We start from the raw sequence: 18,516 nt of genomic DNA on the forward strand, positions 1-18,516 counted from the left end.
ATCTGTCAGTGTGCATAGGGGTCTATTAGTTTAAAGGTTGCAGAGTGCAGCTGCAGGGGAGCCTTCCTGGTATGGTAACAATGCAATGCTAATGCTACTTTTTATATTATTATTTTTATATCTAAAGCTAACTACAACTAACTAAATGTTCAAATGTTTCCTAGATAGTTTATTTGTCTATTCACAGGCTACTAACATGTGACCTAGCCAACACGTCGCGACGCACGACAGTTCATAACGTCGCGGTACGTGCCCCCTGCGTTTACTCCTGGAAACCCCTGAGTGGCCGGAGGCGCCGCCATAGTGGTACAGAGAGGAGCGGAAAGCTGGAAGACGTTTCTTCGCACAGAGACGGACGGCAGATGTGAACTACGAGAAAGAGGATTTGTTTGTAGTGATAGGTGTTCGTTTGGTTTGGTGGCATTTCGGAGGTTAAGGTAGAGTTTGTATTGCCACACAGAGTCGGTACTCTGGGTAGCTGTCTTTGTTTTGGCGGAGAGGAGGGAGGCCATTTTAGGCCCCACTCTCTTTGTTTTTCTCCCCCCCCTATTGTTTTCATTATTTTTCCGAGTTGGACTCGAGGGATCGTTGTCGGGCAAAAGGACCTCGTTCGGTTATTTATCCTGGATCAAGTGTTCATTGCTTTTCGCCACTGACTGGACTTCCTCCTGGATCAATTCGGAGAAGAAGAGACTTGCGTTGTTGATGATCTCTCAGCCCGGACATTGAAAAAAGCACGACACGGCGAGGCCTAGCACAACGCAGGCCGGGACACTGGCCGTACGGTTTAATATTTTTTGGTATTTTTTTAAAGCGAATCCGTCGCTAAAGAAAATACGGTTGGACGTTTTGTCTTTTGAGGATCGGGAAGCACACGGGGTCTTCTAAACTATGGTGGACTTTGAATAATGCCGTATTATAAGTACTTTGAGCTATTTCTTATGGTTGTTGTTGTACAATCAGGTTAAAGTTCCTATTCTAACGTAGTGTTGCTAACGTTCTGATTTCAGTTGATTTTTTTGTGCTAGGTTTTGTGGCATTAGATGTCAGACTAAGCCTTCATTTAACAATGCAATACCTAGCTAGCTAACAGAGAGGATGCCTATCAAAACACATATCCTTGATTGTACATTTGCCTGATTGTTGAATTATCTGACTCGTATAGTGTAACCTGATTTCAATATGTCCTGTGTGCATTATAAATTCTCTTCCAAACTGAACTATGACACGGTCACGTTTGATGGCCTGCACATCACGCTGAGCGATTTAAAGCGCCAGATCATGGGTCGCGAAAAGCTCAAGGCGGCGGACTGCGACCTGCAGATCACCAATGCTCAGACTAAAGAAGGTAAGACTGTATTATCTTGTAATGGATCCGGTCTTTGAATGTCTGTGCTGCTTTGCGAGACCTGCACTGCGAAACATTGTTGCTTACAAATGTAACTTGCAGGGTAATGTGGGTTTGGGCACGTATTTTCTGATCGCTCGTTGAAATGGTCGTAATGAATGATCAGTCGGGAACACGCATCTTAAAGTACGAGACCGTGTCGATTGGCTGTGTTATCCGTAGGCAGCACGTGTAGAAATCAATGGCAGTAACGTGACCCAGACAGCCATGTTCATTCACACACCGCACTGAAACATACTGTATCAAGGGCTCACTTCGTTCAATATTGAAAGTACCCCCACCACACACTGCCTCACGGTTTTCATGATGTCTTGCACTTGCGCAGTGAACCCCTGTATTAGTAGCCAGAGTAGTTACGTTTGTTTCTAAAATGTAGGACTTTCTTGTATTTTTTCGATTGCTTGTATTCGATGTTATTTTCAGCGTTTTTAAATTGGTGTGTTTTAGGGCTGATGGCTGTGCAGCTAGGCATCCGTCCATATAGTGATCATGTGATTTATCTTAATGTGCCTGTGAAAATGAAAGGCGGCTTGCTTGGTGAATTACACATTTGTTTATGTATACTCGATCATTTTTGCATTTGCTGGACAGGGTGTGTGCTTCAGTCACTGACCGCCTTGGTCATTTTCACCTGGTCTGTACTGGGCATCCATTTTGTTTGTCCAGTCTCGTCCAATAACCTTAATTCTTATTGCATGTTTCCTAAAGAAACCAGTCAGGATTTGACAATCGCTTCCGTGCTGTAATGTGCAATCAACACTATATTGAGCATAAGTTGAATGATCTACTTATTCACATTTGAAATGGCACATTAACTATATAAGAACAGTGTCACAATGTTACGCAGTGTTGGCACATTTGTTGCATTGTTTTTAGTCAAGTCTAATTCGCTGAAGGGTCTGTTCCCATTGCATGCTTTAGGTTTAAAACTTGCCCCGTTAATGTTTGAGTGAAAACATTTGCAACTAAAAGTATATTTTGAGACGTGTGGTACTTAAATCCAAATGCAATCTGTGAAACAAAATACTCAATTTCTAAATTTGCTGCCATGTATCTATTTTGTACATTTAGATTTACTACAGCCACACAATATAGGCCCTCCTAAACTACTATTTGTGATTTGATTAAACCACTCTCAAATCAAAGATTATCATTGTCACACACATTTCTTAGTAAATCTATGCTGAATGCATCTGCACCATAAAGAATACTAACCATATCCTTTAATTTCTTTTATCAGAGTACACTGATGATGGCGCCCTTATTCCCAAAAATTCGTCGGTCATTATCAGACGAATTCCCATTGGAGGAGTCAAAACTACTAGCAAAACCTATGTCATGTAAGTATAATTCTCTTTTTAAGGTTGTATGATCTTCTGTTGCATTCATGTCAGACATTCCTCTTATTAAAGCTTACCAAGTTTCCTTATTTCTTAGACCCCTTTACCCAGGACATCTTTTTCACAAGAAAAACAAAGTTTTTACTGCATAGCTTGGTGTATGTACATTTTAGTGTTTTTATTTATGAATATGCAAGGGATAAACAGTCTAAGATAAAAGGATTACATTTATCAAAACAAGTGGAAAATGTATTAAAGGTCTAAGTTCAGACTGATTTACTGAATCTTGTGGAGGTGATCTTAGGTTAAGCTGGGTATTACTGTGAGACTAGTTGAACAGGATCACTGATTATTTTTTTGTTTTGTTTCCTAATACCTTTGTCTAAATTGAATGGCTTAAAAATGAAATAATACTCTGTATACTTCCAATCTTCTATAAGTCCTTCACAAATAGTCCTGTTCTGCTTTTGCCCCAGGATTGAAATCAGTCTTCAAGAAACATTCATCAGATCTTCAAAATGCACTTTTAGTACATTTTTAAACTGTTAGTAATACTGTAGTAGTCTCTGGTAGAAAGCAGCTGAAGTTAATGTTTTTTTTTTTTTCTTTTTAATTTGCTTTCCAGTGATCGTACCGAACCTTCAAGTGGATCTTCAAAAGCAGTATGTAAAACAAACACTCACAATCTTTTCTTTTCATTAAGTATAGTTTAGTAACTTAAGCACACACGTATGTGCTTTCTTGGAATATATATATTTATATATTCAGTATATAACATTTTTAAACACCCTTTGCTGTGAAGTGGTCAACTTCATGTGGTAGTACATTGTAACAATGTATTTTGTGGAAAGGTTTACCAAAAAAATGCACATTTGTTACTCTTGTGTAAATTGGTATTTGTGCAAGATAATGCACTGTATTTCATATTGAAAAACCGGGTGAGGTTTTCCCCTTAAAACTGTTGTACAGATGAATGTATGATCATTTTGATCATGTTGGCAATGAAGTGAACATGACGGCATGTTCAAAGCTTGTCTGTCTTTTAATCTGTGTAAAAGCTGTTGTGTGTTAATTTCTTTCCTTTTGGTTTTTAATAAAAATGTTTTAAGCGTCATATCTTTCATTTGACATTGTATCACACAGCTTTGGTTTCTGACTATTGTCCTTGTTAAAGGACCTCTCTATTATAAGGCACAAGTCTTTAAAATGAGAAGGATTAAAATTGTGTACTGTATTTTTTTTTTTTTTTTTAATGCAAAATGGGTAATCCGTATTGGCAAAGGCTCTAACAACTAAGCAGACCCCTCTGAATAGGGGGCAATTCCTCATGTGTGGGGAATGAATCAGTCTATGAATGTTCATATTAAGAATACCAAAATCCAAACAAATCCCTTATATGGAAAAGCACAGTGCTTTTATAAAAGCAAACTAATTGGTCTAATACATTAAATTGGTCTTTATAAGTTAGACTAATTCCAGCATTGTAAGTTAACTATCTATATTAACTATATCTCCCTCTTTGTAACTCAAAGATTACAGTGCAGTGACAGCCTTACAGGTGTTACTATGAGGGGGACAATTTTGTTTGCAGGTGAAAGGGGTTTGAAAGATTTGGTTCTGGAATGCTTTGTTGTTGGTTAATTGAAAAAAATGTGTAATGCCTGATTGTTTGAGCCTTAGCTTCCCCCCCTTTTTTACCAGATGTTTAAAATAAAGGGTGGTTTATAAATCATCAGAATAATACATAGTTACATTTTTATGACTGTAGAGCATTTAGTAAAACCAACACGAAAAATGTACTTTCACATTTAAAATGGTTAATTTCATCACTGATACATGGGTAACTATTCTTCAATATTGGAAGTGGATATGACACACTGCAGCCCCGGGCACACTGACACTTTACAGACTGCAAGATTTTAGTCCTTTTCTAGTAAAGTATCTGAGTAATTCAGATGTGTACTGTTTACACTATACCATCAGACTAACTCTTTAATACCCTGTATGATGCAGAACACATCCTTTGTCAATAAAATATATCTGTCCATTTTGAGCACCTCTTACATGGCCTTGTGTGTTCACTTTCATGACACAAGTCAGATAGAAAGCATGCGGTCTCTCTCTCAGGTCACCTGCCTGGTGAGTATGAGCAGTAATGCATTCATCTGAATCTGAAGATGGAATCGGCAGCAGTGTTGCTCTGTCCTGCGTCCTTAATGTGTTTCTCAAGGTCGCATTATCCTTTGTTGGATAATAGATTGCGACAAGTAGCTGTGAGAGTTGTATGACTGTACAGGATACTCTGAAACCACAGCAGATTCATGATTGTTTATTTGTAGTATATATTTTTCAATTTTTCTTAATCATTTAGTTCCCACAGGGAGCAGTAAACCTGGGAATTCCTATTTATTTTAAACCACAGTAATTTATGCATTATATATAGTTAAAAATAATATTTTACAGTTTCTATTAGTTTTTTAAAGCATGGTTCATCACAAGAGTCTCAACTGGCTTCTGATAAGTTGCATTTCAAAAAGTTTAAATCTGAACAATTTTCAGAATTTGGAATGTTATGCTTCAAGGTTTTGAACAGTTTATGCATTCTTTCCAAGCTCAGCCAGCACTACAACATCGGTGGAAATTACAATGCACCTCCTTGTGTTGAAATGTTGACATTGAGAAGACTTAATTAGAAGTAATTGATCTTGTAGTGATATTTTTTTTTTTATAATTATATATATATATATATATATATATATGTATATGTATGTATGTATATACACAGTAGTTTTCAATTATAAAAAAAAGAATACAATGTTGCATCTAATGCCAATTATTGCTAATATATTAATGCTAATATATTGATGTGGCCTTGAGAGTAAATTAAACTTTTTTTTTTACCTGCAACAGGAGGAACATGTCTTGTGGGCAATTGTTAATTATTGGAAAATCTTGGAAATCATTAATAATTATATATGTAGTGGGGAAGTATTTAATGAGATTTGTTAAAACCTAAATGCATTTTTGAAGTTCATACCTAAAACTAATAAAACAATACCTTTTAGCTTGAACATCTTTTAAAAGCACTTTATATAGACTATAGTCTTGGAAAAAAAAATCTATATTGCCATGTCTTCAATTTTTTTTTATTTATTTTTTTATATATAAATGAAAACAGTGAGCATGGTTTCTCGTTTTCTGAATTGAGCAGTAAAATGCTGAGAAGAATCCCGAATAGTGTAAATCCCTGTTCTGCAGCTGTTCATTTATATCTTAATTTCTGTTCTAAGTTCAAGAAGCTATTAAGCTGTACTGTTGTATTTCCTCTTAAGGATATTTCCTGTGATGGTTATTTGATTAGATGAAGACCTAGTAATAGAAATATTACTTGGAAGTTGAAATAAATCTCTAGATTGATTTATATAGATTTGTCCAATTATTATTTTTCCTTTCAAAACCTGCATTTACAATATGTTCTCCCCACTAACCTATAACATCTTTGTGGTCATTATACCTAAATATGAGTGTTTTTTTCAAACTTAGATGTTGATGATATGCCTTGGTTTATTAATGCAGTAGTGTTATACATGAAGTCTTTAAGGATTACTACTACACAGGGTTTTTAAATTCTTATCATAGCATTAAACCTGAATGTCTTTTTAATTTTCCACAAACAGATTGATGATTCTGCAACTTCTATTACACTGGCCCAGCTTTCCAAGGTATATGATCTTTTTTTGTTTTTATTTTGTTTGTTATTCTTGATTAACGTAGCACATGTTTGAATGTTGATTGTGGTGTTTCTAAAAATCCAATTTTCAATCCACAGAAATTGTTCCTGGTAATTTGTCATTTCAAAGATTTGTCAGTCATTAATTGTATCAGGCTTGTCCAGCAGAGGTTCTCAAGAGCTGACTTTACTTAAAAATATATTGAATCACAATTGGACTTCCTTTACCGGGATAGAATAGGCATTGTGAAGAATTCCAGTGCTCTCCTAGACTCAGTTAGTTTTATTACAGCTCTGCATTACCAGGGTTGGGCAGCTCTGATTAGAAGTGAACTATACAACAGTCCTACCCACATGGTGTATTGACCTGTATTCTGCCATGTAATGAGGTCAAATTGACACTTCCTTGACAAGCTTTTCTTTTGAACTAGGGGACATTTACAATCGCATAAGTCTCAAATACCTTCGATCTGTACACCAAATGAATTAAAATCATTGGAGACTGGATGTGCTTTGACTGCTGCTCTGCCTTTGAAATGCAGTCCTTAATTTAAGCCACTGTACCTTATTGAGATGTCTCTTAAGAGGAGACAAAAAAAAAATACCTTGAGAAAAACTGGGTAATGTTTCACACATGGCAGAATAGATGTTCAGGCCATTCCTTAATGAAGTATTCAACATTTTGAAGTAATGTCTATAGTGATATTGAAAAGGGTACTGACTAGCAATGAGATGAGTATGACCAGAGACGTGCCGCTGTAGTCTGTGAAAGGAAAGAAGTTTATGTAGTGGTACGTTTGGGAGGTGCTTGATGTTTAAATTCCACTAATCTGAATGGCTGCACCTCCAGAGCACTGTGAGCAAGTGTGAGGATCTGTGCACTTCACTGACATACAGATGGATATGTGAGTGAACGCATGTCCTGCCAAACTGAAAAACATACAATTCAGTAGGGTTGTATTCATCCTTAGTGGCTCTGAATTGTAGGCATTCATTATGAATTGCTTTTTAAATATTCTTATTCCCTTACTTTCCAATCTGCTGCCCTTAATTATTTTTTTGTTGTTGTTGGCGTTAGCTTTTTGCTAATCAGTATCCTGTGTAGTTCCTCATATAAGAGTCCTTGTAAATGGTGTTGGATTAAATGTGTCAGCAGCTTGCTTGTGAGCTGCCCGTGTGCATGTCATCCTGTAAAGAGTTAGTTGGGTCCTGATGTGGGGATGTCGGGGGAGTACCTTAAGAGCCTGTTGCCTGATATTATACAGTGTGGTCGCACCTGTCAAGACACCCTCAAGAAAATCGTTACCAGCTCCATGAAGAGCCGTGCATTCGTTTTCCGTAACTCGACAGTTCGCTTTTAATTATTTTTATTTTGTTTCACAACACTTTTACGAATGAAGAACCACTGCCGCATACCCGTGGACCCTTTTTGTTTTTGGTGATGACAATTTTTGTTCATTTTTTTTATTTATTTTTTATTTAAGGACTCTTCTATGCATCTGTTTTGTTTTTTCTGCCATGTAAACTTGTACATTGTATGGTACTTGAATAGAAGTCTTTGAATGTGTGCCAAGGGTTTGTTTGATCAGGGACCAACTGGAAAGACTTCATAAGAAATAGTACATTAACGTCCTTGCTAAAATGGGATGTTAGCTCTTAAACAAAAAAACAGGTCTATTGATCAGCAGGTAACTGGTAGCTGTAATGGAAATTGTATTAAAGAATTGTCTGTTCAAACAAACCTCCATGAATACATTGCTGTTATCAGTGTTAACTTTAACAGCTGTTTTTAGCTTTAATCACAGTTTGTAATCAAAGCAAAGTTGTCTGTAGGTCTATCTTAATAAACTGTTTGAACAGTTTGCCTGGTTTATGAATGAGTGGTTAACTGGGTTCTGGTTCCAGAAAAGTGTTAATTGACTGCATGTCAGTTGTAGGTCATGTTTGGAAACATTTTGCACATCTTTTAGGCCCTGGGCATAACCATCTAATGCTTGTGTTTTGAAAGTGTTTATTGAATTGTTAAGAAAACGGTTGATATTATCCCGATCCTACATTCACTGAACTATTTTTAGTGAAATGCATTTTTTTCTCAGTCCTCACCGTTCTTAATGTAATTTAGTTACGTTTTTTTTTCTTCCTGCAATTGATCTGAAACCCCACTTTGTATCATTTTAACCATTAAAAAAACGAATGGGTTAACCTGTTCCATTATAAAATGCCCCTGATGAATGAGAGCTGTTTGTATGACTTCCTGTTTATGAATCTAAAATTCTCTGACCTGCTCAGCAATCCCTGTCTTGTTACCTTATATTTTAAGTAAGCCAACAGGGAAATATATGTAAAATTGTGGTGAAAGAAACCACTTTCACCTTGAAAATAATTGTAACCATTTTCTAAAACTTTTTAAACTATTATTTGATATAGATACCTTCACAGTGATCTAAGTTGGTAATGGTAATTGATTTTATATTAGTTGTTTGCTGTTCAGTAGAAGCCATAAATGTACTTTGATTCAAGCTTGAAATGAAGAGAAATCTGTAATGATAGTTCAGATGGCATACCCAACACTGTTATGTTCAATCAGGTATGAACAGGGCCTAATGGATTCTTAGCAGGAACCACTCAACACACAGGTGGCATTGGTGCCAATCCAAACCACATTGCAAGGCATGCATAGTTGATGGCTTAAGGGACTCCCCAGTTCATATCCATTCCAGCACACAGCACTGACCCATCTGTTTAGATTGGACACACATGCAGGCTGTCCACTGCTCTTTACAGGATGCACTCGTGCACTCGTCTCTGGCTGTGTGGAATCTGTTTAGAGTCTAATCCTAATTTGTATATCAAAACAATTATTGCCTGTTGCACAGACCGCCAATCTGGCTGAAGCAAACGCATCAGAGGAAGATAAAATTAGAGCAATGATGTCACAGTCTAACCATGAATACGATCCCATCCAGTAAGTATTTCAAAGCTTTACATTTTTTTTTTTTTTAATAAAGTATTTTAATTGTGCCAAAGTAGTCGACTTATTGTAAACTTTGTGTTTTTGAGCAGTTACATGAAGAAACTCGTAGGACCTCCCCCACCCAACTACACGTGCTTCCGCTGTGGAAAGAACGGACACTACATTAAAAACTGCCCAACCAATGGGGTAGGTAGAAATTGTTTACTGTGCATTTGTGAATCTCTTGCTAAATAATGGGTCAGCATACGTATTGGATTTGTGGCGCTGTGAGCTTTTCTTGTTCGGGGGATCAGGGTAAAAGTGGTGGACAAACTGGTCAGGCTTGTCCAGCCGCATGGGCAAAACAAAACGAAGGAGGCTTCTGACCGGCTCTCCGAAGTAATGAAAAACCCAGCCTGGGAATGTACCCTTGCTAACACTATATATTTATCTTGATCTCTGCCCAGGCTGCTACTCGGTTTTCCGGTTAAACGGTTTAGGGAACGTATCAGTCTTGTGGATACAATCCGTGATATGGGGGATGGGGTCATAGTACAGTCTTGTTTGTTGTCTAGTCCAGGTCGTTATTCGTATTCAGTACCTCGATCAAAAGACTTCAGGGTCCAGGTAATCAATGTGTCCATTTTCTCTCTCGCTCAAACTTCTTGATGCGTTTCCAGGACAAAAGCTTCGAAGCACCCCCAAGGATAAAGAAGAGCACGGGCATTCCCCGCAGCTTCATGGTGGAGGTAGACGACCCCAGCATGAAAGGAGCCATGCTTACCAACACAGGCAAATATGCCATTCCAACCATTGATGCGTAAGTGCATTACAAGAGATCATTTGACCCAAGTCTTTTTAAGCTGTCTCTAACATTTTGTTACAATTTTAGACATAAGTTGCACTGGAGGAAACTAAGCTTTTATAATGACTCACTACTGAATTATGCCATGCACAGACGTTTTTTGTTGTGGAAGATGAAACGTTTAGGATTTCCAATTTCGCAGCTTTCCAGCATCATAATACTTGGTTAATTAGTTAAAAGGACAAAATTCAGGCTGTTGTAACTTAATCCAAAATAACTCATGTGTATTGGTTATCCTTGTTTTGTGGTCTTCTCAGGGAGGCGTATGCAATTGGGAAGAAGGAGAAGCCCCCATTCCTCCCGCAGGAGCAGTCTTCGTCATCTGAAGAGGAGGACCCGGTGCCAGACGAGCTGCTCTGTCTGCTCTGTAAGGACCTGATGACGGACGCCGTGGTCATCCCCTGCTGCGGGAACAGTTACTGTGATGATTGTAAGTGCAGTTGGAAGAGTAGTAGTATGGTAATCCAAAAACAGTTTCTTTCAGGATTTCTATTATCTGTGATTCCCTGAACTGAAGAAAATATTTTTGCATGTGAATTTGTATTTATGCCTAATCATCATCTGCAACAGGAGTGCTTTAGCTGCATTTTCAAGTCCAGTAAATGTATAAGTTAATATTATATAGCCTTTCTTTTTGTAATACTGGAAACTTTTCCTGTACAGGTATTAGGACATTTCTCCTGGAGTCAGACGAGCACGTGTGTCCTACCTGCCATCAGTCTGATGTTTCCCCCGATGCCCTGATTGCAAACAAGTTCCTTCGCCAGGTATGACTCTTCTTGGGTCAGAATTATAGCAGGGTATTTAAAATAGTTTACACATACAATTCCTTTAACAGGAGGAAGCCATTTTCATTGTTACTTGTTTTTATTATTAAAAATGCTCTTTAAAGTCTGTTGTAGTTAAATCAAATCCTAAAGCTTAGGTTTTATTAATTTAGTATCACTTTGGGTTTCTCATTTAGTACCATGCACCCATTTTTTTAAATTGCTGAATCAGGAAATTGAACATTTGCTCTCCTTTCAGGCTGTCAATAACTTCAAGAACGAGACTGGCTACACCAAGCGGCTGCGTAAGGGTCAAGCCCAGGTGGCTACTCCGATCATGCCAACCCAGCCAAGGCCGGTGGTGCAGCGCCCGGTTCAGCTGCCGCTCCGCCCACCTGCCTCCAGGCAGCAGGACCCCCTTATGGCCAATGTCGCTCGACCGGTTCCAGCTGCCTCCTCTCCTCCTGTGGTGCCAGCCCCGATACCACCTCCAGTAACCCAGCAGCCTTCAGCCACCACCTCTTCTGCCCCTGCCAGCACTGCTGCCACCCCCTCTCTTCAGGTCAACCAAGTCAGTAGTGGGGCCGTCCCAGCTGAGGTCTCCACCTCCATGCCCTCCCCTCAACCCCTCATGAAGCAGGAAGAGGTGATCGTGCCTAAGTAAGTCGAAAGCCATGGTCACTTTTCCCCAGTGGACATCTTTCATATGTTAATGTTCGGTTAAAATCTTCAAAAGGAAAAAAAATGATAAAGCAGTTTGTTTGGATTCAGGTTTCTTATTCAGTGTGAACTCTTTTTTTCAGAGAGCTAGAGAAGGTGGTCGTCACCTCTGCCCCACCATCTCTTATGGCTTCATCGGATGCGTCTCTGCCTCCTCCTCCTCTCATGCCTAAAGTAAGGATTAATTAAATTTATATGTAAAGAAAGAAGTGGTTTTCATTATAATTTTCCTCACCATATATGGTATGTATGTTGACTTCTCTACCTTATGTCTTTAACAGGGATATCACGTGCCTGTGATTGGCCAGCCTCACTCCCTTGGGCACTCCATTCCCACAACAGGTGAAGTACCATGTCTTGCACCATGACTAAAATGTTCTGGACCTGTACACAGAGTTGGGAAGCAGTAGATGTTTTTGTGCTAACACTGTGCGTTGTGTTTCCTCCAGGACAACCATTGCGATCCAACCCACCCCGACCTGGAGGCAGTAGACCAGTCTGGGATACGTGAGTACACTATTGTTATACCGTTGTTATAGGAAAGCGTTTAAATGTATTTCTATACATATATAAACTGTATTTGTACACAGAGTTCCTATTAAAAGCATTGTAACTGTAGTTTTTATAGTTGTATATTTTTAATCTTTCGTCATTAGTGTAGTGCAGTGTAAACTAGAAACTGTGCAGTGATACTTTCACTGTTCAAAGTACATTTTCAACCTTGCTTTTGGGCTAACATAAGGTTCCTGGTTTCTGCTGAGATTGACCGGCCTGTGTCTGTGGTTCTTCCAGGCCTCCTGGCAGAGGCAGGCCACACAACGACCGTCCTCCCCGGGTTCCGCCGGTGGCTGCCACTGCAACACTCCCTACGGCAGCCCAGGTGTATGTGCCACCTCCCTTCCCCCCGCCACCCCACGTGATGCCTCAGCCGCCTGGAGTTGCCCCACAGCAGTTCTCAATGCAGTACAACGCCGGGCAGCCACCTCCGGCTGGCTACCCTGTGCCCCCGCCGGTGTACCCCCCAGTTCCTGCGACGGTGCCTGCCACCTGGGTGCCTCCTGGAAACCCGACGGCAATCACCAGCACCATCCCCTCCCTCACACCCACGCCCTTCCTCTCTAAGGAGGAGTTCTACCGGCAGCAGCGCAGACTGAAAGAGGAGTGAGTTTGAATTAATTGCTCTTAAAATCGAAATCTGTTCGGTTAATCCAGGGCTGCATTTTTCCTGGAGGGCCACACCATCTACAAGGCTCTTGTTCCACCTTTTCACCAGAGTTCCAAATTCTGTTATATAGACTGGTTATGCACCCCTGGTTTAGCCCCATATGATTGCCATGCTGCCACTTCACTGGGGCACAATGCAGTTGTTTTTTCCCAAAAAGTTTTGTTTAAGGCTTTTTGTGTATTTTGTAAAACATGCATGTAAATACGATATCTGTCAAGCATGAGAGCACGTACAATTGCAATTATAGACTCTCATTTTTTTGTTATCCTTAATTTGCAAGGCTTCCCACACACAATATTTTTCATGTTTTCCTCTGTTACCTGTCACACACTTAGTCCAGTAATTGTTTAGCATATGTCAGCAGTATGGTATAGAAATTATGAATGTTGAAATGATGCACTTGTATGAGATGTTTTAACCGTTCAGTTTTATCTCCTTCCTGTTTTCAATAAATAGTTCCCACTGTCGATTCGTTGCCAGGGAGAAGTCCAAGCTTGAGGAGTTTACTAATGACTTTGCCAAAGAGCTACTGGAGTACAGAAAGATGCAAAAGGAAAGGAGGCGATCATACTCCAGGTAAATAACAGCAATGACATACCTGATATCAGTTTGAATTTTCACACTTTGTTTCTTGATCTTTGCCTATTGGTAAGATACTTCTCATTTTCCCAGATGTCTAAACCTGAGTTTTTGTACATGTAGTTTTCTCCAGATGTTACAACCTTTAACCTAGTGTCAATTTCACAGATTGATGGCTTCAGTCTTACTCCATGTCTTTTCTGTTTCTCAGATCCAAATCTCCATACAGTGGCTCATCCTACAGTGGAAGCTCCTACTCCTACTCCAAATCCCGGTCTCGGTCTCGCTCCTCCCGCTCCTACTCCCGCTCCATGACCCGCACCCGCTCACGCTCGCGGTCCCGGTCGCGCTCGCGCTCCTACTCCCGCTCACCCGTGTACTCCCGCCGCCCGGCCCGGGGCCGCAGTCGCAGCTACCGGTCTAGATCACGCTCCCACGGCTACCACCGGTCCCGCACACGCTCTCCCGCCTACAGGGTTGGGGGAAGTGGTGGAGGGGGGGGTGCCAGTGGTGGGTACCGGTCCCGCTCCAGATCCCCTGGGGGTTACAGGGGTCACACCCCCAGCAAGAAGCCAGCTCCACCCCCACAGGCTGAAGGAGATCGAAAATACATGGGTCGATACAGAGAGCCCCCTGCCTATGATGCCAAGGCTGTGTATGGCCGTCCTGTGGACCAGAGAGACCCTTTCGAGAGGGATAGATACCGGGAGTGGGAGAGGGAGTACCGTGAGTGGTATGACAAATACTTTAAGAACTACAACAACCCTCCAGGCAACATACCCAGGGTGCGTGCCCCCCAACCCAACCGAGAGCCCTTCACACCAGAACGGTTCGCCCCACCCAGGCCCAGGGACAACTCGCCGTACAGCCGTGGTCGTAGAGAGGAGTACCCCCCTCCTGGTCAGAGTCACGGCCCCCTGCAGAGGGGCCGCAATATGCCCCTTACTTACCAAGAGAAGTTCGCATTTAAAGAAGCGCACAACCTGATTGGTGCCAACGCAGGGCCTGGCAGAGGATGTAGCAAAGAGCCTCGCAAAGCGTCAAAGGAGAAAGAGACCGCTGTCAACTTGGCAGCAGATTCCAAAGGCCTGAAACACAAAAAACATAGGAAGAAGAGGAAAGGTGAGGAGGGGGACCTGTTTTCCCACTCGGAGCCCCTGGAGGGCACCAGGAAGGCTGGGGATGATGGGAAAGAGTCCATTCTGATGCCCCCAAGTCGAGATGACGCCACGCCTGTCAGAGATGAGCCCATGGACAGCTCCTCTCTTTCTTACAAGTCCTCCTCTGACAAGGACAGGAGGGAGAAGGCCAAAGGAAAAAGTGAGAAATTGAAGCGTAAGCCGGAAACTACCACCGTTAAAAAAGAGTCTTCAGTTAAAGTGACTAAATCATCCAGAGAGAAGCCAGCAGAGACCGACCGTGAAAAATCACCCCGTTTGGAGCCTGCAGCCAAAAAGGCTAAGGAGGAATCATCTCAGAAGGCAGAGCCCTCCAAACAGCACACGTCCCAGCGAGATGACAAGGCCCCCCGCAGGCCGGCCCCAAAACCAACCAAACACCATCAGGAGACCAAAGCTGTAAAAGAGGAGGTGAAGCAGAAAAAAGAGTATGTCAAGGAGACTACCAAGCACGACAAGGCCCCTGCCAAGGAGGAGAAGCCCAAGAGAGACACTGAGAAGACTACCAAGCCTGAGGACAAACCCCCCAGCAAGGTCCCGGAGGTCAAGCCCGAGAAGCGGAAAAGGAAAGACGAGAAGAGTGCTGAAAAAGACCAGAGCGCGCTCTCGATAAAGTCCCCCCGGGCGGATGTGGCAGAGGTGGTGAAACAGTCTCCGAGGCCTAAGCCTGAGCCTGAGCCCGAGAAGCAGCCCGAGAAAGAGAAACCCGTCATCAGGCCCCTGATGGAGAAAGAGGAGAAGCCCGCCCCCTCCAGAAAGATCAAAATCAACCGCGAGATGGGGAAGAAGATCGTGAGTGGCGAGGGCGTGGTGCCAGTGGAGGAGCCTGCCGAGCCGGCGGGGAAGGCCAAGCCCGAGAGGGTGAAAACCAAGGTCCGCAGGAAAGTCCAGTCAGCGGATGGAACTGCCTCCCTGTTGGTGGATTACACCAGGTGAAGTTTGCCTCCTTAATTGCCTGTTCAGACAGTCTAGTAGCCTGTTATTAGAATTTTTTTTAAATTGTATTCTTTGATTAGGAATGTCATTAGGATATTTGTTTCTTAAAGTATGTAAGAAAAAAAATAATTCTGTTTGGTAGGTTTCTTGCTTATACAGTGGATTCAACTTATCCAATCGGCCTCTAGTCATGGGTTGCCAGGATCTTACATAGTCAGTAAGACCATTTTGAGGTTAAACGGAACCTTTCCATACTTGTAGAAAATGCATTACTGGAATATATGTGTATGAGAAAGTCAGTAAAATATGTAACTTTCCTTCTTATTACAAAATAATAAATTATCCTGTAACGTTACTAGGCCTTATATATATTATATACAGAACGATTTAGTTTGAAATTGTTGTCCACCTATAACAGTAAGTCGGTGCTTTGTTCAATATATCATAAACAAATATCTATTGTTATGAAGAATCACTCACTGATGTGCCTTGATCTGCCCCTGCATTAATAACCTACTCCAATACAACAGTGCTGTACCACCAATGTCTTCGGCAGACAATATATTGTAAATGAAACGCACTTCTGAATTGAAATCTCTATGCACCTGCTTACATTGATAATTGAGGTGTTGTGTAGACAGTAGGACAAGCCCCAAATGACTTTTCTGTAATACACTAGTCCAGCCAGAAATATTACATGTGTTCAGGGCTATGACATTGGTCTTATTTAAAGGCCAGGGCAGACCAGTCTTTCTAATGCTTGTCAATGGTTTGTGTGTCTGCATTTCAGCACGAGTTCCACCGGTGGCAGCCCCATTAAGAAGCTGGACGAGAAGATCGATATGAAGAAGACGGTTGTGAAGACCCTGGAGGAGTACACCAATGACAGCTCGACCCCCGCGGAGGATGAGATCGTCATGATCCAGGTCCCCCGCTCAAAGTGGGAGAAGGAGGACTACGAATCGGAGGACGAGGAGGCCAAGGCGTCTGCGCCCACTGCAGAGCCGGAGTCTGCTGCTCAAGCCAGCCCTGCTGCTCCTGTTACTGTGAAGGACGTGGCCGTGAAGCCGCCCACCACTGTGAAGCCGGCCGATAAGGACTCGCCACAGCTCGACAAGGCCCCCCAGCCCACTAAAGAGACTGCAATCCCTGAGCCCCAGCCTGAGCACAAACCTGCAAAGACCTCAACCGTGTCTGACAAAGAAAAGGAAAAGGAGCGGGAAAAGGACAAGGAGAAAGAGAAAGAGAGGGATCGAGAGAGGGCAAAGGAGAAAGAGCGCAGTGCTTCAGACAGAGAGGCGGTAGAGAAGAGGAAGCCTCCCGCCATCCATCCGGAGAAAGAGAGGATCCCGGAGCGTAGCAGTGAACACGGCAGCGAGAAGAGCACTTCCTCTGCCTCGAACGCCTCTACGAAAGACCGGACTTCCGACAAATCCGACACCGTCGCTCGGAAGCCAGCCAGCAAGGATGGCGGGGTAGTTTCCGACAGAAAGCCGGAGCACCCAGCAACGTCCAGAGACCATTCCGGCACCAAACGCAAGGACGATAAGTCCCGAGACCACTCCAAGAGGAGAGACTCTCCGGGCCTTTCCAAGGACCACGCCCAGCCTCCAAAGAGCCGAGACCGGGATGTGTACCCCGACACGGTGAAGAAAGGAGGGTCTGAGCCCAAAAGGCCAGAGCATAGTCCTGCCAGGGACAAGCGCCCTCACTCTGAGCACAAGAGTGCTTCCGAACCCAAGAGAGCTGCACTGGAGGACCACAGGACCGACCGTCCGTCCACTAAGGACTTGATCCGCCCGGACACGAGAGGCACGAAGGACCGGGGTGAGCACAACACTCACAAGCCGCCCCACAGGCCAGCATCCCCAGATGTTAGGAAAGAGGGCGAGAGGGTGGCAGGCCGAGGGGAGCGCGATCACAACAAGAGCAAGACCCCCCTGGTGCGTTCTACTCGTCTCTCTTCAGACCTGGCCCGGGAGACGGACGAGGCGGCCTTCGTCCCGGACTACAGTGAGAGCGAGAGCGACAGCGATGTCTCGGAGCCCAACAGCAAGGCAGAGCAGCGGGTCAGGGAGAAGGGAGCCGACAGCAGCCCCAGCGCCAGCCACAGCCGCAGCCAGAGCCCCTCCGGCAGCCAGGCGCGCAGCAGCAGTGCCAGCTCGGGTGGCAGCCAGGACAGCAAGAAAAAGAAAAAGAATAAGAAGGATAAGAAGAAGCACAAGAAGCATAAGAAACACAAGAAACACAAGAAGCATGCGGCCAATGAGTCTGACTCTGAGATGAAGGGACAAAAACACAAGCATAAGAAAAAGAAGTCCAAAAAGAGCAAGGACAAGGAGAAGGACAAAGAGAAGGATGACCAAAAACCTAAAGTGACTATTTGAGATCAGGCAGACATGGATGGTGGGAGTGGGGGGGAGCATTTGACTTAATTTACTCAAGTCATTTTTGTAACAATGTCAGTATATTGAACAGAGTATTCTGATGGATAAATGCTCTGCATGTAAAATAAACAAATAAATATTGCTGCTCAGCCGACTATTTTTATTTGTTTTTCATCTTTATTTTGTAAAATGGGGATTATAACTGTACAGTAACATTCGTTCTACAATGCAAAGGTTACAAACTAATAAATAACTGTAGTATTTGAGAGGTTACCCACTTGAAAGCTGAGAGTTATGCATTTTTGGGGGGTTTTGTTTTATTTTAATTTTTTTTAATTTAATGTTAATCCAGCTATTTCTGGTCATATACAAGTGAATCCTTTTAAAAAAAATCCCTTTAAAGAGGTCTCTTCTCCAAAATTAAATTC

At 42.4% G+C, this 18,516-nt stretch overlaps 1 protein-coding gene across 4 annotated transcripts; it reads left to right on the plus strand.

The window, feature by feature from the left end:
- The first annotated feature begins 257 nt into the window (after positions 1 to 257).
- On the plus strand, positions 258 to 18,240 carry rbbp6 (retinoblastoma binding protein 6). 4 transcript variants are annotated; one of them, XM_066689685.1, is made up of 17 exons: positions 258 to 1,348; positions 2,649 to 2,748; positions 3,374 to 3,410; positions 6,426 to 6,470; positions 9,355 to 9,443; positions 9,539 to 9,638; positions 10,112 to 10,251; positions 10,554 to 10,726; positions 10,960 to 11,063; positions 11,323 to 11,723; positions 11,867 to 11,957; positions 12,065 to 12,125; positions 12,233 to 12,290; positions 12,576 to 12,944; positions 13,465 to 13,584; positions 13,799 to 15,697; positions 16,492 to 18,240. In XM_066689685.1, the coding sequence occupies exons 1-17, from the start codon at positions 1,183 to 1,185 to the stop codon at positions 18,086 to 18,088; spliced, it is 5,550 nt and encodes a 1,849-aa protein (XP_066545782.1). In that variant the 5' UTR covers positions 258 to 1,182; the 3' UTR covers positions 18,089 to 18,240. The 4 variants fall into 4 exon arrangements, with proteins under 4 accessions (XP_066545782.1, XP_066545784.1, XP_066545783.1 ...); XM_066689687.1 differs by having other exon boundaries at positions 13,489 to 13,584; XM_066689686.1 differs by having other exon boundaries at positions 9,542 to 9,638.
- The last annotated feature ends 276 nt before the right edge of the window (positions 18,241 to 18,516 follow it).

Source organism: Amia ocellicauda, chromosome 17 (genome assembly GCF_036373705.1).
Source record: "Amia ocellicauda isolate fAmiCal2 chromosome 17, fAmiCal2.hap1, whole genome shotgun sequence".
In the NCBI taxonomy this organism is placed as follows: Eukaryota; Metazoa; Chordata; class Actinopteri; order Amiiformes; family Amiidae; genus Amia; species Amia ocellicauda.